The 26,344-nt window shown below is 38.5% G+C and overlaps 1 protein-coding gene across 1 annotated transcript in view; it reads right to left on the reverse strand.

The window, feature by feature from the left end:
* The window catches only part of SCFD2 (sec1 family domain containing 2), a gene marked incomplete at its 5' end in the record, with an annotated part of 194,953 nt that overhangs the window by 156,145 nt on the left and 12,464 nt on the right, over window positions 1-26,344 (reverse strand). Inside the window, one exon of the mRNA XM_008641529.2 lies at window positions 4,292-4,419. Coding sequence (XP_008639751.2) covers window positions 4,292-4,419 — 128 coding nt within the window. The remainder of the gene's footprint in view (window positions 1-4,291; window positions 4,420-26,344) is intronic.

Genomic DNA, 26,344 nt, shown 5'->3' on the forward strand with positions numbered 1-26,344 from the left:
ACTCCCTTGTAATGACCTCACACTGGTATTGTCTCACTACTTGTCTCCATCACAAAATTGTCCTAATGGTTGGCCAGGGTGGCTTTTAGATACCTGAGATCAGACTTGTTTTATCTAGAAAGATATATATATAGGTACTTACCTACTTTATTAGCTCATTATCTTGGCTTGTAGCTTTTATCCTTAAAATTTATTCCAGAAATTTATGGTATTGAATATTTTTACATTGGTCTTATAAAGAACAAATCGCATGTTAAACACTGTTGCAGTCCAATTAAACTCTTCATTAATAAGAAAATAATGCACATTTCATATGCTTTATGTTTTTAGATAAAGTATTGATCTACTGTATTGATCCTGCCCATCTTAAGCTACTGCTCTAAACTCAAAATGTTATTTCATATCATCACACTAGAATGTCATCATCTTCCTATTTCTACCCAATCAAATACTAGAGTTTAATTCAATCCATACAAACCACCCCATTTGAAAAAGTTATAGTACTCTTTTTTTACTTCACAGAGACAAAGGCTTTGCTAATTTTATAGTGAGCTTGATTTTTAAAACTGTATATGTACAGTTCAAATGGAAAGAAACCAAATGGCTTTTCTCCTGCTAACAAGGGCTTGTGTAACAGCACACTGCACTTTGTTTCTGTTACTATACCAATGTTTCGACTTTCATCAGTCTCCATGCCAGTAAAAAGACACAATAAAGGAATTCAGACTCATTCAAGGTTTACTGTGCTCTTTTCAAACAGAAGAGTAAGAGTGTTGCTAAAGCCACAAAAGCACATTTATAGCAAAGTTTTTACCACTGCCAAATACTATGCTAATAGCAAAGCTTTCAAGGAGAGAGTCAGGGGCTGCCATGCTCAGAGGATCACTAAGATATGCATCAGACCTATGAAGAGTGGAGCAGAAAATTCAGGAATGGAAAAAGCAGCAACCTCTCTGCTGCTCCAGAGCAGCTTCATTACAGTCACTAAGGGGTGGGCAGAAGTAATCCCTTTCCAGTATTTACAATTTCACTTAAGTTTAGCACAATGCTATAAATCTTACCAAAAAGCTATTAAAACAATCCTGTCTTCCAAAGAGCTTTCCAAAAGGATATTTAATTCTTTAAATAAAATACATTTTAAATGCCAGGATTTTTATTATGCCAAAATAATTTACACCTATGTATTTACACCTACACAATAGGATATCTGACCAGAATTTGGCAAGTATTTACCAGCACTCACCTGGTTATATAACACACAAATGCAAATACCTCAGAGGAAAAATGGAACTGATGTATTTCTTAAAAAGTGTTGTCTGTTGGCTATTGGTTTTTTGAAGTGTGCGTGTGTATATAGATTGACACAGAATATTTTAATGCCTCTTTATTTAAATGACATCTAGAAAAGGAGAGCTCCACCTGTTTACATGCAAACAAATACTTCAGACATCCCCACTACCACTTCCCTTGATACAATTAAAACAATGAATATGCAAATCAAGAACAACTGAAAGCAGAGCTCCAATCTACCCAGCTCAAAAAATGCAACCATACTTGCTGTATCCTTTATTTCTCTTTCTTCTCCTTCATCAGATCTCCCCTCCTCTCTTCCTGCCAATCTCAAAGGAAGAAGATGGAGTTCCCAGTGGCCAGCAAACATTTGGAGGTGATGGAGAGAAGACGTGTACCCTTCCACAGTTTTCCTACTGTCCTTCCTTCTCAGGAGGAGGAGGACACGTTCAGAAGGTATCAGAAAGCAAAAGCTTGACCTGTGTGTCCTCCCAGAACTGTCCTTGCTCCTGCCACATGCAGCCAGACAGATAAAGAGGAAAGCTGGGCATCAGGCACATCCCTTGCAGAGGAAATGTGGGCAAGCACAGGAACACCTCAGAGCAATGAGCAGCCTTTCAAAGCCCAGAAAACAACAAAATTTATTTTCCTTTCACTGAAAATACAGAAACAGGATGGGATTGAGTTTCCCATCACTGCGCAGAGATCCCATGCTGCCAGTGTCACAAGTGATGCAGTTTTTCAGGCAGGTGGCCACTGCAGGAGGGCTCAGCTACACCAAATGGAATTCGAAGCTTTGCTTTCACATGTAATTCATTCCTTATTTCCAGGGTAAAGAAAAAGCAAAAAAGAAGTAGTAAGGAAAATACTCTTACCATCTGACACAGCTGGTCTTAGTAAAGAGAGTAAGAGGAAACTTTCATGCTAGAAAAACTACCTGACATTTAATATTACGGCCATAAAAAACTCAGAAAACACTGTAAGTGTTGAGAAAAACAATGTGCAATCCACCAAGATCTTCCAATACAGGCAGAACCTGAGGTAAAATCATAAAAACTCAAGTCTAAGCACAGATCCCAGTGAAAGCATTTCCCTTCTCTCCAGCCAGTGTTGCCTCATATCACAGCTGCAGTGGAAGGAGCCTTTCAAGAAAACACAGCAATCAGGACCAGAACAGGCCAATAAAATTTTTTGCTTCTCAGCAAACGCAGCAATTGATAAACAGCACGATTTCCAGCTTCCCTACAGAGACCAAAGATGTTCTCTAGCATGATGACCAAGCAGTGAATGCTGTATAGATGTCCATTTTAAAAAGTCATTAACAAATAAGTGTCATTGCACAATATGACATCTGGGTGTGAATTTCGGGGTTTCTGCATTTCTGCTCAATAAGAAGGTTTTTATTTTGGTGACTGTAGTGCCCCCCCTTTGTTTCTTATTTTATCACCGTTTATCATTTACAAGACTGCCTCAAACTTTACTTCACCATTTGAATTTCAACTACTAAGTTTACAACTGATTATGATTCTAGTGCAAGATAAATATTCGATTCACAGAAGAACAAAATTCTGTGAATATTACTTTATGCTACATTTCAACAACAACAAAAAAAATCAGAAATTTGTTTTACCATCAGCTCCTGATGTTTCCATATAGCACTGTGTTGTGCCCACGTATGTCAGACATTCAGTAAACGTCAGCTATTGTGATTAAGAACTAAGTTACTGCAGCCTTCACAGGAAGGGGACACAGAGGAAAGGGTGGCTAATCTAATCATTCACACAAAGGAGCAAAGGTCACAGATGGATCATTACCTCTCGAAGACAAGAGGTAATTACTTCTATAACAAAGATGAATTTCAACATTAATAATAATTGTTTTTACAGTGTATGTCATAGAAAAATAGTGGGGGCTTCTTAACATTATTATGGTGAATACTCACACACATGCTGAAAGCTTAAACAAGGTTTTATTATTTACTGAACCTTCCCTCCTTCAGACAAGTTTGTAATAGCCTTTTCTCAGCTGCTCCTTCTCCATTTCTTTAAAACAGCTTACAACATTACTGTTGCAGAAATCTAGTACTTCTGATTACTAATCTATTAAATGCATGCTCTAGGTATTTGTAAAGACCATACAATATATTACAAGTTATAGCTGTTAGAAATTCATGAGTTGGTTGTACATCTAATTCTACAACATCTTGGCAGTTTACTCTGCAGTCACAGATAAAGTCTGTTACTCTTATTCCATGAAGACCTTTCTCTCTTGATGAAAAGTTCAACAAAAAATAGACCTAAGAGTATACACAATGCAAAAAAATACCGCTGTATAGAGGCAATACCAGTTTTTATACACCTAGCAATGTATCAATTCCCACATTTTACTTAGTACGGTACATAATGAGAATGGAGTTCTAAAAGAGCTATTGAAAGTCATTATGTCTTAATCTCTTTCTCTAATATTTTGAAAAATTTAGGTTTAAAGTGTGTCCAGACATGGTTTTCAGCTTAAACTTCCCTGAGCCAGGCAGCCTTACCTGACATAAACCTCATTACCTATGTAATGTAACTAGTACCTATATAAAGTCATCATACGCAAGAGCTGTACAACTTCCAGCTGCTATTTACACTGCCTGCTTTCAGGACACAAATCCTGCTGACTTTTTTAGAAAGCCCAAATTCTCATGCTCTGTAAAATGAAGACAAGTAGCATTGCTAACCACTTACATGCCTTTAAAACCCTCCTTCTAGAACTCCAATTCTTTGTCATGGTTCTCAATATTTTTAATCTTTAAAAAAAAAAAAAGTCTCTCACTTATATACCAGAAAGATCCTACGGTAGCCACAACAGTCACCTGAACTCTGTTGACAAGGATGGGGATGAAGCAGGAACGGGTGGGTTTTCCCCAAGAGGCTTATGTGGAAAAAGAGAAGCTGACATCATCTTCCACATTACCACTATGTAAGGGAACGTGGAACCACTATGTCACATTACTTACCCATGCTCATCTTAATAGGTAAATTTTCTCTGCTTGCAGCCTCCACAAGGTGTCTCCTGGCCTCCATCACAGCTTCCTTTTGTTTGAGGTTCATGAAGGACTCCCAGAGAGCTTTGGCAGCTGGATCACTATAAGAAAATGACACAGTTACACTAAACATTGCTTGAATAATGGAGTAAACTTAAGACAACATTTATGTTTTGAGATGAATCCTTCTACTTAGTAATCTCTCAGGTGGGCAGAATATAAGCAAAAATAAAGTGATATAAAAGCTTGATTATTCTTAGCAGAACAGTTACTACAGTTTTACAGAAAAGAAGCTAGATTTTTTTTGCTACCAATTATAAAGCATTAGAATTCACATATAATAAATAAGCATGTCATTCTAAAAGTAACCACTACTGTTCAACCATGGGAATATCAGAAACCGTCCAAACTTCTTCAGTTACTAAAAAGTTATGGAAAGGATGGGGTCTAACTCCCCCATGAGAGTTTACATCCCAAAGCTGGTACTTCCAATGCTGAAAACTGTTGTTACGAATTGATGAACTACCATCACTTTGGATTTCTTGGATTCTCTGTATCTGAAACGAATAATCCATAGCAGAAAGTAACTGTCTGATTTCTGTAATTACAGATTTCATTTTTGTTGTTGTTGCTGCTAAACTTCGATTAGGCATTTGTGTCGCTCATCTGCACTCAGTTCCCTGTCATTCTTCTCTTTCCTTGAGGACACTGCATTTGTTGCTAGTGTGAATTAATTCAGTGTTCCCACACTAGCGGGAGGATAAGGTAGGAAAATCCCTTGCTTGGGGCTAAAGCCACACATTGGGATTAACTATGTTAATTTTTTTTTAAAAAATTATTTTTTGTTTTAAAGCAAAAGATTCCCTATGTTTTTTCCTCAGGAGACATTTAATGCCTAAACACATTTTGATGTCATTTACAACATGTTTATAAACATGCCAAAGCAAGCTTTGTTTCATGGAAATAGAAATCCATAATAATTCATTTGATACCCATTTCAGAGCAGCTGTTCTTATGCTCTGCTGCAACACCAGGGCTGTATTTAGCAAATCCGTGCTGTCTCCCAAACCAGGTAAGAGGATCGCCAAGTCCCATTTCTGACATCCCAGCAACCCACATCCTCTGTCAAAGCCTGAGTGGGTGGAAGGACCATGGGAAGAAGATTGAGTTACCCTTCCTCTGAACAAATCATAAATGAATAGGAAGTGCAAATTTCACCCTACTACCATGCTTTGAGGAAAAAAAAAAAAAATCAGATGACCTAACACAGTCTTTCCATTTCTCTTTCACACATTGCAACTCAGCCTTTTTCTAGACACAGAGGCAGGAGGCAGCACCTCTCAAAAGCAGCTGGAGCACCTGCAGCAGCTCCCTCGACTCCATCACCAAGTGTGATCTGAGCACTGATGCTGCGAATTTTCATGGGCAGCAGCTCAAGGAGATTCTTCTTCACAAGAAAAACTACAGTGATATGTAACATACAATAGTGCAAGAAATGAGAGATTTCCAAAGCAACTAGAGTCTTCAATACAATAAAAAAATTTCTTTATGGGAAGGGTTGTCAAGCATTGGAAGAGGCTCCCCAGGGAAGTGGTGGAGTCACTATACCTGGCTGTCTTCAAAAATGAGCAGATCTGGCACTTTGTGATATGTTTTAGTGGGAAGGGGTTTACTCAGTCAAAGGTTGGACTTGATGATCTTGGAGGTCTTCTAATAGCTCTGATTCTATGATCCTCAGGTATGCTATTTTTACAGATTAACTACTCAGCCTACTCCCCACCCAACATCACTTTTAAATGCACTGTATTGATCCTGTTCACATCACATTGACAGGGTATGTCTCACTGTCATTTACAACTGTGCCTGAGGTTTGGATTTTATAAGGCCACTGCATTGCCTGATAACTAACTGCTTCCTGAGCATACAGTTCCAACACCAAATCTATAGAGATCAGGAATTGGACCTAGCAGGAAGCTAGGTTTAAAGATACTTTTTCCCCCTATTTGGAGGAAAAGTCAAGCTTCTTTTTAAGATTTTTAACCTGTTCTCATTCTCACAATTCTCTTCATCACCATAAATGTAAGCACAGAGTCTCACATAAACAAGACACCAGGAGCTAAGGCTTTCAAACAAAGGGAAACAAGCAACATAAGGAAACTAAAATAAAAGCCTACCAGATTTTCCACAGGTTTTTGTAGTCTCATCTTTCTCACTCCTATACTTCATGGAGATACTTAGCAAACAGTAAAGTGTGGAAAACTCATCCTAAAAGCACCTATAGAAGTCAATAAAAGAGTGTATATGACAAGGTTACACCATTTTTCTGTTATCCTTGCTTGCTGCTCGCCCTTTCCACACCATGTGTGGATTAGCCCTGTCACTTTAGAGGGCAAGGTCTTTGAAAGCAACATGTATCATCACTAGGACAAGTCCCTGTTTCAGCTGGTACTTCTACTTGTTAATAAACTATAAAATCCTTCCAAAATAACAGACCCATTATTTTAAACTAAACAAAGAAACAAAAAATAAGAATGAGTCATACTAATGCTTTAAGAAAACAAAAAAAGGGGAGGGGTGTGGATTTGCTTTTTGCTTTGTAAACTCTTTCTTCCTCCTTTAGCCATGGTAAATTTTTCTTTAATCCCAAGAACTAAAGTTTTCAGGATCCCTGAGGGTTGCTTTAATACATCAAAAATAGCAAAAAGCAAAACAACTGTGGTACAGCCCTAAAGCAGATGAGTCAACCACACTCCTGTATGCTGCATCTCTGTGTCATCCAGAGTTTCTGCAGACATTTTTCTTCCCACTGCTTTGCAGAATACTTAGTGGTTTAGGTATCATATATATATAACTATATATAAGCAGGATGAGGTCAATGTATATGAATAGCTAGCACAGTCAACTGACTAGGTCAGTCCACAGAAAACAATTTTTAAGCACAGCCATTCTTTTTTTTAATATAATAGGGGAAAAGAGCCACAAAAGTACTTGTATTTTTTCTGCTGCTAACACTTTTCCTGTTCCCCCACCATTACTCTTTCCAAGAAGGGTTTTTGCTTTGAACAACAGCCCACTCTTAACCTTCATCAGTGACAAGACAGGAATGACTGCTGGGAATGAGTCAGTAGGACACAGTACAGGGCTCTGGTGCTGCCTCTTGCCTGATCTGAGAAGTTACCACAACATTTTCCTTTTAGAGATTTCTAACACTTGGAAAATATATTATCTTATCTTACCCTTTTGGGGAGACATTTGTCTGCAACTGCCTTCCAGCTCTTGTCATGGTGCCCTTCCCCTTCTCTTTTTCCCATCTGCAGTTCCTCTGCTTTGGTGCAAATGCCCCAATCTGGTGACACTGGTAATCAGTGATTTCTATGGAATCCAGCACCCCAACTCAAGTTTCTCCCTTGTTCTGCATTCCTTGACTTCCCAAGAACTACGTATTGATTTTGCGCATTATCTAGTGAACCTCCGCACTCTGAAAGTAGTTTTCTGAAATTAAACAGTTTTTGGTTTTTTTAATATTTAATGCATTACAAAACTCTTAAAAGATACTGTCTGAATGATGACGGTTTTCTTAAGAAAAAATAAATCCTTTACAGTTACACAACAGTACAGCACAGGAACTCAAAACCCTTCAGAATAAATGTCACAAAATTAGGTAAGTATTGCAGTACACACTTCTGTGCATTTCTATTACAAAATGTTTTGCAGGGCACGGCAAGCCTGACAAAGAGAAGAGAATGCTACAGTTCTGGTGTCTCTCTGATTAATCAGTTTCACCAACAAGAGTAGAGTTTTGCTCATGGATTTGACCCTGTCCCTTCCTTTTACTGTTATAGTCATTGTACCTTATCAACCAGTTATATCAGAAAACAGAACTTAATAAAAACAAGTGCAGCAGTAACCTGGTAGAAAATTTATTAAACAAAATACCACACTAAGTCTAGAGGAAAATCTCCACTGGACACAATTATACCATTCAATTTACACAAAGCAGTCTTTGACAGACATCTCATAATTGCAAATTTCTCACTTCCCCTCATACACATTTTTTTTTAAATGAGACACTCTCTGTTCCAAAACTAATTAAAGTTTAACTGCATATAATTTGTACTTTTAAACGACAATGAAAAAGATCATAAAGAAAGAGGGAGAAATCTAGAAACCTAAAGGATGCAGCTTCCCCACTTCTGGTATTTGCATGCCAGTTTTCAAAGCTGAATCATGAAGACAGAGGGAAAAAGGACCAAATCATCAGACCCATAGTCTGTACAAATCCTAAAATGAGACACCAGCTGGCAATAGTTCCAGGAAAAAGGTGCTGATGAGAACCCGTCAGAAAGACTGGGATGTTCCATGCTGACTAAAGCTTGATGCAGGTGCTTCAAAGCAGCTCCGATTTGCGGCCTCCAGAGGCACACTTTCTTTAATTAAAGATAGGAGAGATGGAAGAACAAAAATAAAAATCAATAATAAAACAATTAAGCCAGGACATGGCTAACTAGATGGCTTCTCAAATTTACAATATCCAAAGGAAAGACCACACAATGAAATCTGTTGTTTACTGGTAGCAAGATGCCAGGGTGAAAAAGCCAAAATCCTAACCAGAAGGGTATAGTATGGTAAGCAGATCTTTTGGTGATGGTGCACTAGCTTCAGCAATACTCACTTCTCTCATTCCCATGAAACTCCTTTCAGCAACATGTTCTGATCACGAAACTAATTTACTTGATCTAGACATTTACAGGTTGATAATCAAATGCCTAATCTTGCATCTGTTAAAATAATTGTAAATTATTCTCTTGATCTGGTCTGGTCCAGTCCTGCAAGTACAACACTGCCAAGTTTATCTTACAGATAGAAAGTGCCCCTATCCCTGATCATCTGTAGGCTTAGTCTCAAAGCTACTAATTTTAAACAAATTTGGGGAGAACAGGGGAGGTTGGTGGCACTGGGATGTGCTATTACCAAGCTGGAGGTAGTAGTCTGGAAATAGGTAAAATCAAGCACCAGTCAATGGAGAGCAAACTCTCAGAGCAGATGCAAAACTAGAGGCAAAGACAGAAATCTGGGGGCACTTATTATCCTGAGAGGCTCCAGTGCACACCACCACGATTCACCCTTGGCTGAAATGACATGTCTCTTGCTTCATATCACCAGGACAGAAAGATATTTACTTCCCTTACTGCTTCAGATCCTGTCTGTTATTTACAAATTATTAAAATACGGTCTTCCTGGTCTCTAATGCAAGAGCAAAAGGTCAGGAAGTGATAAGCCTATACAAGAAAATATGTTCATTCAATTACTAAGTGCTCCCCATTTACCATTATGTTTTCAGATGTATGAATAGACCATTCCTAACACCCCCCAGCATTTACAGTACTAGTTTGGCAATATATTTCTTCAATCAGCATGAGTAATTAACCAATAAAGACAAATCAAACCCTCTTGTCCAAGCAGCATACCACAATCACCAAAATTATCAGCCACAAACGTAGTTTCTGGCAAGCTATTGCGAATTATTTTGATGTGATCTTATTTCCAGTCAAGGAAGATAAAAGTGACGTGTACATTATCTATGACTGGATTTTTGTCTGGACTTCTTTGCCTAACAGGACAAACTCAGGTCATCCTGTTTTCTCCTTATAAAACACTGGCATTTTTTTCAGTTACTTGTAGGCCTTGCCATGCCTCCAGGCTTACTGAAAAACAGGTCAAGAGTCTCTTCCACAACCTTTACAAAGGCCAAATTGAGAAATCAGTATCTACATAGAATTTCCTTCACAGATCTCCTGTAGCTTAAATGAAGAAAGAAAAAGATGACTTTATACAGTTTTGTTTTGATTTTAAACCTCTTGGGATCAGGTGAAAACACAGCCTACATCATAACAGCATAAACAGCAAATAACCAGGTGGAGGAGATCATAACGAGCAAGATACTAAGGAAGAAAGAATAAGCAAATGTTCTTATTTATACACCTGGCAAAGGACATGGGATTTCAAACAGCAATTCGCTGACACAGGCTCTGAACAGGAGACAGAAAATAACTGTGAGTGGGCTTCAAAAATTAATCGGCTGAAATGACAGAATTTCAGCATAACAAAGTAGTCGTGTTTATACTTTCACAGATGAAAAAAAGATCAGAAGGAAAACTGTGATAGTCTCAACATGTGACAGATTCTGTGGTTATTGTATCAGCAAAGCTTTCACCTTTCGTCTATATAGCTTTACAGCTATACAGACGCAGCTCAGCTGCGCCTGTATATTTTCACAAGAGGAAGGGAGAAGGGAAAAATTCAGTAAAGATTAAATTAGAGGGTCATTAATACCACAAAGCTGCCCAAAACTGAGTGACTGCTAAAAAAAAAAAAAAAGCATGCTGCCAAGTACTGCCTTTGCAATCCCACATTTGTTTAAAGACAACGCAACATGCACATTAAGTGCACAGCACTTTAAAAAAACGACGCCAGGTGGTCAGAAGACCATTACTATGAAGGACAAATCCATTGCTGCAATATGTCATTTGAATACCGATAAACCAAGGAGAAGCACAAGCCTGCGATAAGATGCAACGATTTGGCTTTGAGCCCGGAGCAAAGGGCCACGTATCAAGAGACACCCTCCCTCCTCCAATTGCCCTGCTGTTTTGGAGACAGCAGAGGCTGTGCCAAGGGTCCACCAGATGTACTGTGGGCTCCTGGGCACAAGTGCCAGCCTGACAACTGTGGTGGGGACAGCCAAGTCCCTGGCTGCACCCCACCACACAGACAGCAGCCCCCAACTGGAAACAACCAACAACATCTGGAATAGCTTCCCCCGAGCAGCAGCTCCTCCCTGCCGCAGGGATTGTGTGGGCATGCTGTGGACAGTGCCGTGTGGATGAGAAGAGCTCCACACTGCCATGTTCCCAGAACACAGCTGGGCTCAGAGAATGAAGCTGCTCTTCATTTCACCCTTCTGAAAGGGACCAAACAGCTCCAATACCATGTATCTAAAATCTTCCATACAGAAACAGCTACTAGTATTTCCAGGAGTTCAGTCTCTAGCATGGCTGCAATTTGAGCACATCCCAGGCATGTGCTCTTGATGGGCTAAGCCAATGTATGCTCTTGATGGGCTAAGCCAGTGTGTTCAACTAAAGATTCAGCAATACTTTCCTCAGAGAAAAACACAAAATCCACAAAATTTTTTTTTTCAAATGAATGTATGTTGCACATCCCCAGAAGGGACTAACATTATTTATTTCTAAGAAAGCAAAATAACTTTAAGTTTTAAAGTGGTTCCTAGCAGCAGACTGTAATTGTGCTGCTGAACATTTTGTACAGTTGGCAGTCCTGCTCAGCCGAATTAAATGCACTTCAGACAGTAAAAACTTGAACTATTTTCTAATCCATCCTAACCTTAGAAAAAAAAATAGAAAAAGCTAATGTCATCTTGGTATTGTGCTTGCATAAAACTGCAGGAGCATGGACTCTGCCATAGATTAGTAAAAATTTTGCAACATGGCATAACACACAAAACCTTTTAAAAAACAATTTCTTTGCAGCCCTTCAACTTAGAACATTATTCTCACATCCCCACTTAGATGTGTGTTAAAATGCTTCCATGTATTGATTTTTACAATTAGAACATGCAAATAGTACCAAAAAAGTGCCCAACAGACAATATTCAAGAACATAAATATGTTCCTGAATAATTTAATGGTTATTTCCCAGTTTCACTGCAAGCCCTCAAGCCACTCGGTGGTGTAATCTGTCCTAGACTCAACTGTGGCTGTATACTTTGGCACTGAGTCAAAACAGAGAGGTTATTGTTTGATTTATATGCCAAGGGCCTCTTAGATAAAGGGCTAATGGCAGGCTGATAGCTTCAGCCTTTGCATATGGTGTTTATACAAACCGTTCTTCCCTCTCCCTCCTTTCTGTGTATACTCCAGGAAGGCTGTGTCCCATCAAGATCAAGTTAATTAATTAACTCATACTAGCATAATTTGATTGATAAAACAATTGATTCACTAAAGGTCACAGAAAGTGCTGTTAAAACACCAACTTTTCTGCCTCAACACAAGGTTTTGAGATTTGCATTTTTCCACACTGCAAACAGGAATTTCAAAGAAATAATCTCACTAGAAAAATAGATGAAAGAAGCTATGAAAAATTAATCTGTCAATTAAAGTGCACTGCAAAGTTCAGAAAATAATCAGTGCTTCGTGAAATATTTAAGCAAAAAATAAATCATGTCCTACAACAGAAAGGGTCACATAAACGAATTTTTTATATTGTAAGTTCTGCAAACTATTGAGCTTCCCCTAGAAGAAAACTAGAAGCCTTGCATATGTGATACAGTTTTCTATTTACTATATCCAAACTAGGAGTATTTCCTCATATATAAGTTTCGGTACTGTTCAAATATTCAGAACATAGTCCTGTATGACCAAGTTGTTATTTATTAGATGTTAGAGAACTTCATTATCAAATTATACAGTTAATAACTTTTCTGCAAGACACAAGCACCATAAATTTTTAATTTAAAAAATATAATCTAATTTTAAAAATATAGAAAAACCCATTAAAATAAGACTAAATTCTTAAGAGCCTTTTGTCATCAATTTATTTTAAAACACTTATTTTAAACAACAGACATAAAAAACAGAAGCTGTCAGGCATTTTAAAAGCAGTTCTGAAATAATATTTAAAGTGTTGCAAATAAGCTTGCAGCCAGCAAGGCTGAAGTGCTTTGAGCAAAACTGGGAGCTGCTTATCAGCTACCAGTTTTGCAATGGATTCTCCTCTGGACTACCTGAACTATCTGTGGTAATAAAAAAGGTGAGAAGCGACAGTTCCCTGTATGTTGTTCAATACCTGGGTATACATACCAAGGAAGTACAGTATTTACTGGACTAATACAGTAGATTCATTCATAGAAAGGCAAGATTTGCCACTAGAAGTCAAAAATTTCATAATATTTTGCCTCCTCCCCTGTTTTTACTTTGGCATGGATCTCCCTGTGCCAGTAATACTGACCCAGCATGCAGAATCATGCAAACCAAACCAGAAAGCAAAGAACTTCCTTTGCCTACTTCTTGACAGCTGGGAGCGGCTGCCAGGTTGCTCCACAGGATACAGCCCACATTTTCCTTCATTACTGGTTTTGCCTACAGCTGACTCAACATGGCCATAAAAAAACCCCAACAGACAGACCACAAGGGTTACTCTTTGAAAGCTCTGGCTCACAAAAGAAGGGTATGTTGTGAAGTGCACCAGGGGAAAGTTGGTTAAAACACACCAATAAGGAGTAGTTACTGTATACAAGTTATTATATTCAAGCTTTGATATTTACCTTCATAAAGGCATACCTACAGACAGTGACACTTCAGGGCAATGCCAGTCAAGTTAACTTGAATTTTGCAATCATTTTCAGACACAGGACGATAAAACAGACTACTGATTACCATTAGGAGAACAGAAAATAAGATTCATAAGACACAACCAGTGACTAAGACCAACAGTAACAGGAACGTGTTCTTTGAATTTGTTATTGAACATCATGAGAGAATAAGTTTCTGTTCATCTTACAAAGAAGCATATGGAAGTATGAGACAGGATTTTCATGAACATAGGAGCAAGGTCTAAAATATGCTGAGAACACACAAAATCAAAAGTTTATTTCAGACAGACAAAAATTGTGAGAAGAGTGATATCAAACCAGTTTTTAAACTACCTCACAATTTTAAGTTGCAAAGCTGCTGTTTTGTACAAACTATGAGTTACTATGTTCCAATTAAACCATGACCACTATACTTAAAACCAGGAAGAAATATGCTCCCTGTTATCAGCAGAGCATGGGAGAACTTAAAAATAAACATTTCAGGAGGTACTTAAAACACAACCAACACAGCAACCCCAAAATGTCATACAACTTCTCTGTTTACCTACAGCTCTTTGCTTTGGGATGAATTCCTTTTCCTTAATTTACAGATAATGGAAAGTAAATCAGGCTCTTGACATTTGACATATTTGTGGTCCCACAGGTGAACTGAATTACAATAAAATTTAATAAATAATTATTAAAAGGCTGGCACGGATTCAGTTCACATGAGGAACTGATTAAAAAGAAGGGAAACAAATCCTCCCAACAAAAGTAAATGACAACATAGATTTCTACATTTTCCCTTTTCTTTCCTTAAGTGAAAAAATAAAAGAGAAACTTAACTCTATTTGGCTCATTCATATATCTACTTTACAGATGGCCGTACTTATAAATTAAAATATGTACACAAGTCTGATGAGTGTGGTCAACCACCATCTGAAGCACGTTCGTCTCTTGCCAAACCCACCATCTTCAGTTTTATCAAACATTTCCTCAATCCCAGCATCATGTAAACTTGTAAGGACAAGCATTTTAATCACAGTCTTGTTTCATGTGGATCTAAATATAGACGTATTTGTGTACGCACACACACACATATATATATATGCTGTGATACACATACAGTAAGTTTTTTGGCTTCAGAAAGCCAAAAAGTGTAACATATACACTTAAGCATCTATGACACAAAACAACTTTACTTGCTAATAACAACATACATGAGACAATGCAGCTGTGCATGAATGATGTTATTAAAAAGTAATGCAACTCCACTCATTGCTGCTTCCAATATCAAAGAACAATAGTATAAACCAATGACACCAGTCTGCATTACACCAAGATAGCAGAAAAATAATCCCTGCGCTGTATTTTACCATAAGTCAGCACAAATGCACGCATGCACACGTACACACAAAGTACCTGAAAACTGGTTTAGAAATCCTCTTATTCTATTCCATTTATATAGACTAGTAACACAGAATTTCTGTTTCAGCTTAATATTAGAACACTTACTAACTGAAAAATTTCTTGTAAAATATCCAGATCTCTTTTTTATGTAGAATTTCATATACATATATATTTGTCAAATGATATGGTCACAATAATCCTCGAGACAGACAGCATTTCTACAATGTTTCAGCTGATTATAGATGGCCAATACAGCACTTTCCTGTGTTAAAAAATAAAACTACACAGTCCAACAAACAGCTTGGAGAGATATGGGTTCTCATTCCTTTTGAGTTCTGTTTATTCTAGCTATTCCCAAGATCATTAATATCCACTTGAACCTGTAAACTTGAAGGTCAACAAAAGGTGAAACATAAGGAAACAATATAATAGGGAATATTCAACTAGATTATATATTGTGAAACATTAGGGCAGTTTTCTTAAACTACACTTCTAAATGTTTTTTTTCCTTAGTAGTAGAAAAGATAGGAAGGTAAATTCCATATTAAACCAGAGTTTCATTTGGAGGATTTACAGAATGACTAGCAATTCCTTTTGGTTAGTAATTTTAAAATTTACTAGTTCTGTCTTTCTAGAAAATGCTATGCAATCAGAACAAAATGAGTAGAAAAATAGTTATCAAACAGTCCAGAGATGGAATAAAAATACATGCCCAAAATTGTAAAATTGTATAAATATCTTACCACTGTCACAAGCAACATGAACTCTCTAACCCTCTAATTCTGCATTGATTGTTGTTGTTAAGCTACAGCAGTGACATGTTATGTTACATGTATAAGCTTGTGACCAGCAGCATCGAGAAAGTACAAAAGCTTTACAAATGTAACACCTCTCAAGATCAAGAGGGATCTGCTTGTGTACTAAACATCACACAAAATCTCTGCAATTCCTGGACTACCTTTCCTCTCATAGCTATCTTTCTGCAAATGACATGTGTCAACTGTTGTAAGGTATTTGAACCTTGATAGTGTGCCCCAGCCAAACCATTTTTAGTTATTTTTACCAGAGCCCTCAGAGTGGGACCAGGCTGGAATTACCCTCACTGGCTTCACCTGGCCTTTACATCTTCAGCTTCAGCACATCAGCTCCAAGAGGGTTTTTAAGCTCCAGTCTGAAGGCTTGAGGGAAAAGGAGGGACAGGCTTATATCTGCTCCCTGTCTGTTGCTGTCTTGTTGTTTGGATTTCCTGGACTAACTTGGCTGCTGATTGCTGGATAGGTTTTGTTGCTGTCATCATCTTGATGCTGCTTGCCTGCATCAGGAGCCCTGCCTGTTAGAGCCCTCAGGAATTCATCAAGGACTGAAAGGTAAACTGTGCTAAAATGAAAAAAAATTGAGAAAGAAGAAGCTGAAAAACTAAATACCAAGACAGCAAGAAATAGATAAAAAAGGACTGTGCTGCACTTGATTAAAACCAATTGTATTATCAGGAAAGTGCGTGCAGAGCTCATGGACAAAACAGAGAAACCAATCAAGCGATGTGAGATCTCATGCACAGCAGTTGCAAAATGTATATGTACTATATTATGTAAAAGTTGTAAAATGTATAGGTAGAGTAATATGCATATGTATAAGCTGTATAAGATAAGCAAGTAAAATGCATAAGTACTGTGTTAGGTAGAAGTTGTAAAAGGTATAAGTAGTGTGGTATGTGGAAGTTATAAGTTATAGAATGTATAAGTAAGTGAACTGTATAAGTATGTGTAAGTAGGTAGAATGTATAAGCAAGTAAAGTGTATAAGTAGGGTATGATGTTAAAGCTGTGAGATGTGTGAGTGGAGTGTATTTTAAACAATAAGAAGCTTCTGCGTAATCATATTGATTCGTTGATCAGAAGGCATGAGTTCCTGCAGTCAACACTAACAAAGCTACACATGCAGATAAACCAGATCATCTCTATTTGTGACATCAGAATACAGATATAAATTGTCATGCCTTACATGTGCTGTGGAATCTCAATGCAGTACATCAAATTTGTAAAATAAACTAAACAGAAGAGGATGATATTGCAGGGAGAAACTGCTTGGATTAGGACACTTCATCTTCTCCAAACTACCCTGTGAAAAGGAGAAATAGTGCTTAATTCCATAAAGCCTTTTTGCCTGCAAATTACAAAACTACTGAATTTAGGTTACTGACTGGTACACCACGGCTCACTTTGGAAAATTCTGATTTAACTATAACACTGTCACGCACACACGCTGGAAGCCATGTAAGCAAGCTAACAGCGTTCCAACTTTATATGGCAGCTGATACTGCTACAAGATAATTTCTGCATCAGCTACTAAATGTTTTGGTAGAAAGAAAATTCCTCTAAACAAGTAAGGCTGCTCCAATGAACTACTAGAAGAAGCAACAGCACCAGCGTGAACTGGCTGGTGAAGGACCAGGTCCAACCTAAATAAATTCCTCAAGCCAGCTCTACTCACAGTCTACAAAACCAACTACCAGTGATGTTTCACACCACTGCATGACTACTGTTCAAACTGCAATGTTTCTTTGTTGTCATGCTCATTCTGGAAGATGTTATATCTGAAGCAAATCTTGAGGAAACAAAGGCACATTTGGGAAGGTAAGGAGTGTAGGAAAAGGAATCCATACAGAGCTGTCACTGCTCGCCAGGCTGAAGCATGAGTGGAAGGGAAGCATTAGTCACGCAAACAGCCTGAAACAGAAGCCGTGCCTGGCAATTGTATCAACAAGAAACAGATCGTTGTCCTAGCCTGAAGTCCTTTTATGACAGTTCAAGACTTCAAGAACCTCTGAGGCCTATAATCTTGCATGATTATTACCCTGCAACCAAATGCCTCTGATTGTCTTAAAATATGTAAATTTCAGTGTCTCTCTTTCACAAGTTGGATTATCTCAAAAACTCTACTGAAAGTTAAGTATATCAAGAAAAGAGGGATTTTATTAATCTTTTTCTAAGGCTTATTCTTTTTGATCTACAGCAACTGTACTTAACAAACACAAGGTTGGATCATTTTAACCCTCTCTGCTGACAGCCTAAGCAGAGGGAGCTAGCAGTCTACTTTTGAAAGTAATGGAGAACAAACAAGACGCATCTCAGGAAAGTAGGGCGGGTTTTGACAGATGCCAGCTGATCTTTAGGTCTTACTAATCCTTGAAGTCTTAAATCCCACTAAGCTCCATCTTGTATACAGACATGATTCTGAACATGTTCTGTGCAAAGAGAAAAGCAGATTAACTATCCACTGGGCAAAGTGGATAGCTCTAAGATGTGGTCAGGACACCTCAAAACAGTTTAACTCTATCCTTCCTCTGACCCGCAGCTATTCCTTTTTAAAATTATGTTATTTAAAAATACATAATACATACTGTTAGAATTTTTATCTATTAACCAGCTGGTAAGGTTCTCTCCCTTCTGCAATAGCTTCATAGCACTCATGTCTGCAGAAGAGCCTTTATTACATGCAACACAACATTTAGCTACCTAAAACTTTTCCATTATTCAGTAGTACTAAAGAGGCTCTTAAACAATTACGGTGATACTGGGGCACTCTGTGGATAACGATGCAGCATACTTGAACTTGGAAAAACAAGCTTCAGTTCCCACCAAATACATGGTAGTGTTGTCACTTCCTGACAGGTATTCAGCACTAAGCTTCTCTGTATTCTTCCTATTCTTCTCTTGCACTCCCACCCCTACAGCCATAATACATTCCTTGGAAGTCTTCAAAGATTTCTCAAAAGGGTCTCCTGTAGAAAGAATAGAAAGGTAAGATGTGTAGCCTCAAATAGCATGTAGATTCATTGTCAAGTAGAGTTAAAAACCAACCAAACAAAAACCCAACAAAGAAACAAAATTCAAAAGGTTATTCCAGCTGTCCATCACCATTCAAAAGCAGAAGCAACACCTGATCTTTAGACCCCAGAGCAACAATTAAATGCAGACTGGTCCAAATAAACAACCAAGCACACCACAGCAACTGGAGGACTGCCAGAAACAAAACAACTGATATCCAGATGAACACTGAGGCCAGTTTGCTTCCTTCAAGACAAATTAAAAAAAAAAAAAAAAAAAAAATCACTGAAAAGTGAAATTCTTTTTGTCAGAAGTAGAATTGCTTATTGTGACCTGATCCACCTTGTTTTGCAATTAGCAGATCTGGATATATACTACTTCACAAGATAAAGGGAAGGATTGATGCTGAAAGGCTTCCCAGATGTATCACAGGCCTCTTACCCTCTTGCCCACTGTAATAAAAACAGACCATCATTCCAGCATTACCCTAAAATTCACTCTCCCTCCTCTAACAGTGGCCAAACGCTGCAGGGGTGAAGGAAAATAAGTGCATACAAATAATTTCTTAAAACTCTCTAATACTCATAACCACCACTTAACCCCATCTGAATTTCAACCGGCTGCCTTTTAGTCCAACAAAATGTTTCAGCAAAATGTTTCATTCCTACAAGCTGCAGGACAGCTTATGCAGAATGCCAGACTGAGTTACTGCATGAATCCAGTTAATTGAAAGCTTCTGAGTAGGATTTTATGCACTACAAGGTACAGCAAAATTCTTGGCAAGCAGCTCTTTAGAATGTGTATATTAAAGAGTTACTTGTCAGGGATTTTAATTTCAGTTTTGGACAAAGCAATGAATTATACTAAATATAAAGTCTGATCCTTACAACAAATGTATTGCTTGAGAATATTACATCTAACACAATGGGTTACTTTAGAGCATTCTGCTCTGCATTTTAAAGCTATTGCATAAGCAATTGAATCTACATTTAGGGATTGCACTGGAGTGCCAAGTCCACTTTTACAGATGCGCTGGGTAGCTATCCAGTAGATGTCCTTGAGGCGTGTAAGACCAATATATTTTGGGTCGTGTTTGGCAGCAGAGATAGATGAGACAAGTGAAAACATTTACCAAGAACACATCTGAAGTGTGTTTTTCTTATTAGAGAAATGTAAGAAAATAAACCCAGATACCATGGAATGCCAGGAATTCCTTCTTCTCAATGTTTTTGATTTACAAGGCCACTTTTTGGTAGTCTCCTTTGACCTCCCTGCCTCATTTGCTTGCCTAAAGCCTGGAGTCATCAATGCAACCTCTTGACTAAGCCATTTTGAGGGCTTAACATACAAAAATACATCTTCATAATAGATGGAAAGACAACTCTTTCGGTAAATGACTGTTACCACAAAAATCACTGCTTAGTAAGTTTTACAGTATAACTCGTTAAAAGAGTCAAAGATACTCTTTTTATGAGTTGAGAACAAGTATTCAAGTAGATACTTTGAGATCCAAAACAAATAGTAAAAAAAAAATAATCTGAAGCAGTCTTTACATCTTAAAGATGAGATGTTTGGACATGCAGGGCCAGATTCTTCGCTAGCATGTTGGTGCAACTTAGATCAAGTCGAGGGCTGGGTCCTGCATATCTTCATTATTCCCCCCTCTTACTTCAAAGTAGCATATTTGTCATAGTTTCAATGCAAACCTAGAGCCCTAGCTTCCTCAGATCTCATGCAAACCTAATATGGACAATTCTAGCCTTCAAAACCAAACTGACAGCTATTCAGAAAGAATAAAGCTCCAGCCTCAGGCTTTCATTTTCATAACCATTTCCATACCTTGGTTGATCTGTCATAGAGAAACAGATAAGGACTTCTGTCTACATTGCATATATTTACCCTGTGTTCTGGGTATCTTCTCTCAACCCCTTCCTGATACACTTCTACCTGCCATAGAATGAGTGATGAGAGCAGAATTTAGTCACAATCCAAAATATCTGGATTTTTGGTTGTTTTTTATAGTCATTCGATATTAACTTTGCATCCTCCTCCTAAAAAGGGCTTCTATAATCAGTGTGTTTGGTGCCGTCTAATTCCCTCCTCCTCCACATACCCTCCTCACCACCAAACCAAGCGTACCATTGAGGGCATTTTCTGACCTGTCAAAGAAAGTCTGAAGCCATGACACATTCCCACCATTAATAAGAACTGCAGCTTTTTCTACTGAGGTTCATTTCCCTTTTTTTAAGGGGTACCTGGCGCTTGAACATCCACATGCAGCATACACATTCAGCGTGCGTTCTGTGGCTGTTTCCAGTTAGTGAAAATGACTTGATATGGATTTCTTTTTCTTGTTACTTATTTAAATAAGTACTACAGTTGTGCAGAGAATTAGGTAAGATCATAAAACTTTTTCTCTCCCACAGAGGTTGGGAATCTTTTCCAGTTGAAGATCATTTAAAAAAATATACTCACAACCTATAGAAACTATGTGGTACTTGGTGAAACATAGTCATCCAGAACCTGCAGAAGGACTTCTTGGGGGTTGAAGTTCATCAGAGCATAAAAACTGGCTTGGCTTGGTCAATATTCACAACCACTTTTGAAACTGTGAACAGTTATAAAGTAGCAATACCCATTTCTGCATCCCCTTACTACACTTCAAGAAAAAACCATACACACACAGAGGTAAACGCTAGACCTAGGCATCATGAATTAGGTTTCAAAGATTTGTCATCTAAATAACAGAAGCCATGCTAAATATTATTTAGCCATGCTAAATAGAAGAAAAGAATGCTGGATTTTTGGCTCAGTTAAATTAAAATCAACAGTTGTGGGTGTATTTATCTGTATAAAAAGAGAGTATTTCTCTGTGCAAGATTCTGTCTACTTTTCAAAGTAAAAGCATCTTTAAGTTCTGGCAGGTAAATAGCTCACTTCACATAAATTTTAGCCTGTGTAAACTTTCATTCCTGGTTCATATTAAGTCTGGAATCATGAAATAACCCAAATCATATAGTCAAAACTTGCAATCAGACCTGTTGCCAACAGATAATACTGTTTCCTTCCCAAACATTACTTCGTCATCCAACTGAGCAGCTGTCATTTGTTCTTCTCATCAGTCTAGTACAGCACATTTCTCTCTGTTGTAAGATACAGCAGGCTTACTTTATAGCTTAAGAATGAAAAACTAAAACACCCCTCCAGGTCACTCAGTCACTCTCTGTTCTGGCACTATGGTTGAACAGCAAATGAGTAATTCCACAGTATGTAATAAGGCCAATGCATATCACTGCATTTTAAAACCTTGCTGTTGAGGTCATTCAGGAGGCAAACTTGAAGGCAGATGGCCAAGCAGAGTAAGAGCTAGTCTTAGAAAAATCTCACAACATCAGCCAAAGCAATAGTCTCTGGGAGATCGTGCTATAACACAAGAAAGATCAGAGCTCACTTTAGAGAACCATAAAGTCTACTTAAACAGACACAGGCTTTATGCTACTAATAAACTCTGAATACATCTGCAGGAAAATGCACTGTGGCCACACCAAGGGAAAAAACACTTTGCAAACTTACACAGGGGAAAAAAGAACCTCACAAAATTCACAAACAAAAGCATTAAGGGAACAAAAAAGTTATGTCAGTTTTAAAAGAAACGCTACAGAGAGCCAAAAAACCATCGCCCCTAAGCAACATAAAGACAGTAGTTACTCCTTCTGATAAGTCATCAGAAAGAGATTTGTCCTTCTTTATATCTTGCAAGGATATTCTTTGTATCCTTGCAAGGATACAGAGCACAATGGCAACAAGGGAACAGCTAGAAGATAAACTAGCTGAGGGGTTGAACTCACTGAATTTCCTTATAGGCATTAAGCGACCTTGCTCTGATAACCAGGTGAAGATGCAAGTACTCAGACCTGTTGATGGCTGGACAACTTCAGGGTAAGATTCAAATTTATTGTGTCTTTCCATGGACAAAGGAAAATCAAAACCTTGGGACTTAATGGCTGAACTCAAATAGAGAGGGAATACAGAGAATAATGTAAATACAGGGAGTCTTTCTTCTTCAGAACTAAAAATATGTCTTCAAAAAATTAAGCATAAAGAGTTCCGATTTTGCCATTTTCACCTAACTGATTCTACAGGCAAGAGCTTCTCAAACCTCTTGAAACTTGTTCTCTCAGGACTGCTACGATAGTATCAGAGGGCCCAGGAAAAACAACCTGAATTCTGCCTGAACATTTTCATTACTAAGCCTGGGTAGCCTAGACAAAGAGGGCAGTTAGAGGTTCTAAAAGTACAAGAATGAAGTCCTGAGCAGTCCAGCTTCCCACAACCCCCAGAAGTCCTTTTAGTGGGCTGAAAGGCATAGATAAGGAAGAGCCATCCAGCTATGCCAAAAGCCTGTCAGCCCAATTAATTCTTTATCTCAAGGAAAATAAGCTTCAAACTTCCTCTTATCTAGAAGACAACTTCTAAGACTTCTGAGCCCTGTCATAACAGACAATTGACAAAAATGTGGCACCTGTTAGGCAGGAAGATGGTCATAAAAAGTAACCTCACGTGATTCTTCTGCTGGTTACTTCAACAAACTCACTACTGCAGCAAACTGGGGTTTTGCAGAGTGGCAGCAAGGTCTTCTAGCAATGCTGTATGTTACACAGCACAGCAAGCTGGAGGTCTTGACCTCTTTTCCAGGATTTTCCACTCTCAGCACAGCCCTCTCACCCCTTCATTTTTTTCCATTTCAAGGAGGTCCCATGTTGAATGGATCCGGGCAAATATACACATTTATTGTAAAATAAAATAAATCTTATCAGCTTGTTCATCTCATCCTGTGGCAACAGTCAATTATGTTCATTTGATTCAGGCTGGTTTGAAGCTGAGCAGAAAGCATCTCCTGGAAAGCTTGTCTTGACTGACAAACCCCAGAAGCTGATCCAGGCAGGGCTCTTATTTCCAACAAGAAGATGCCTTGAGAAATTTCAAACAATGAGAAAACTCTGAATAGGCCTTGATTCAGGACTGTGCTCTAAGCCTGTATAAGTACAATAAAGGGGTGATCAGGAAGGCTGCCAGTCCAGGAGCATGGTGGGGGAGGAAGGAATGTAGTGTTTGGGGCATTCCTACTGCCCAATCCACCACTTCGTGAAGCACCTCCTGGCTGGACTGCTAAAAAGGCAAAAAGTACCAGCATAAAAACCCTCTAAAGCACAATTCATCTCCCTGAAAATGGACCTTAGTGGCACAACAGGAGTCCTGGAAGCACAGAGCCAGGCTGTAATTTCACGTGTCATGGGTGAAAGAAAGTTTCAGAGTTATATTTAATGCACTGTGATGGCTGCTTTTCATAAATTCTGCAGTTAAAACTTCCTTCTCTCCCCAAAGTGCTGCTCACCTTGTTCAGAAAGGCAGATAGGAAACAGCTGTACCATGGGTAGTGGCTTTTTTGGGGTTGGTTTGGGGGTTTTTTGTCTTGGGGGTATTGAATTTAGGTTTAAAATAATCTTTAGGAGCAGAGCACTGCAACAGAGCCAGGAGGCCAGGTCCCGGGAGAGCAGGAGCGTGCAGCTTCCACCAGGGGGAAGTGTCCAGCAACAGAAACTCCAGTACTGGAGGAACACCCCAGCAGCAGGGACGGGCAGGGAGCACCCCGCTGTTGCTGAGCCACCACCAACATACCGGGGCAGATCCAAAAGCAGTTTTTAGCACGAAGCTGTCTCTCTCCCTGTCTGAAAGAGCCTTGACATCCTTTGTTTTGGGTTACCCTTCCTCCTCTAAAAGACTCGCAGTGGATATGAAGCAATATAGTCAGGACATCTGGATTTTCTTACAGCAATAGTAATGTTTCCTCTTTAATATTAACATTCCAGAAAGGAAAAATACTCTAATTTATGCCATAAATTTCCAGCCCATTCAAGAATAACACTGTCCCAAATTACCTTCTTATTATAAGCTTCTAAAAACTTATGCATGCAAAAAAAGAGTGGTTTTTTTCCTAATTAACATCTACAGCTGATGTAAAGGAAATAATTTTTTAAAAAATTGAAAATACCAAAAAGATCCAAGAACCATATTGTTCAAAAAAACCCCAAAACACCAATATCCTTCAGATGCTTGTTCCTTGATAAAAAAAAAAAAAACAAACAAAAAAACTCCAAGAGAGTAAAAGCAACGATTCAAAAAAAGTCCACATCCCAGATTAAAGAGAGACTTTAACCTCCTCTTCAGTTTTAATTCTTGTTGCCCTTTTCTTTGCCATACACACACACACCTCTTTCATTTGAAATGCACATGATACATGTGACTGCTCAAAGACTACTGCAGTGTGTGCTATACAGAGATCACAGGAACTGCTGTTCCATCAGTTCCCAGGAAAGGGGGACAGGTGAATACAACTCAAAACTGTCCCCCCACCCCAGGGCAATAAAGCACTGTGAGTAGGAGTGGGAAGGACACTACCAAAGAAAGCACAAATGGAGATCCTGCGTTCGATAGTCTTGACACCTTAACTCCCCTTGTACTCATGTGCACTATTAATTGCACCCCGAAGATCAGAACCCCTAGAATTTTTCTGCCTTCAGTATGCAAACTTGTATCCTAAGAAACTCCCTGTTTTACTGGTTTAGGAAACAAGTTCCTTGGACACGGACTACAAGAGGAATCAGAGGCAGAAAGGAATTAAGTGACCTGTGAGATATCATGCTGCAAGCTGACAGCAGAACCAGGACTGGAATAAAAGTCCCCTCACCTCATGGCCTTCCTTTACGTTCAGGGCTGTCCAAGTCCCACAGTACCAGAGGAGCATTGAATCATCACATCACACCCAAATGCAAAGATGCAGCTGGAGCAGAGCTTTCTTCTCCATCCAAATCGTAGCATTTGTAAAAAGTACTGATCAGTCCAAAATGTGAGTAACAACCTCAGAACTCAGAATGATTGGGAGAAGTATGTATTTTCAACTGCCATTAACATGAGACATTGAAATTTTATCAGTCCATCTCCAGGAATGTCCTAATTTTTAACCCACTCCCCCCAGCACACCTACCTTTCCATTCCTTATACAAGACCTAAAGAAAGATTTTTGTGGGTGCTGTGATTCAAACATTTGGCCTGCATAACAATGCTTTCTGCATCACACCCATCAACATGGTCACTTCATTCTCAACTTGCTATTTCTCCCTCCAATGCAAATACAGGAGATTTAGTGGCTCCATCTGCTCTGTCAAAAGTGCCCAGACAGCTCAGCTATATTGCTTATTGAATTGCTTTAGGCATAGCAGCCCAAACATGAACTGTGTTACGTTAAAGTTCTTCATCTTTATGGAAAAACGCTTGCTGTAAGAGTCCAATGGTTCTTTGTATATTGCATTAAATACATATATATCTTAAATAAAAAATGTGGACTTTTTAAAAGATTTTA

The sequence above is a fragment of the Corvus brachyrhynchos genome, unplaced genomic scaffold (genome assembly GCF_000691975.1).
Source record: "Corvus brachyrhynchos isolate BGI_N302 unplaced genomic scaffold, ASM69197v1 scaffold17, whole genome shotgun sequence".
In the NCBI taxonomy this organism is placed as follows: Eukaryota; Metazoa; Chordata; class Aves; order Passeriformes; family Corvidae; genus Corvus; species Corvus brachyrhynchos.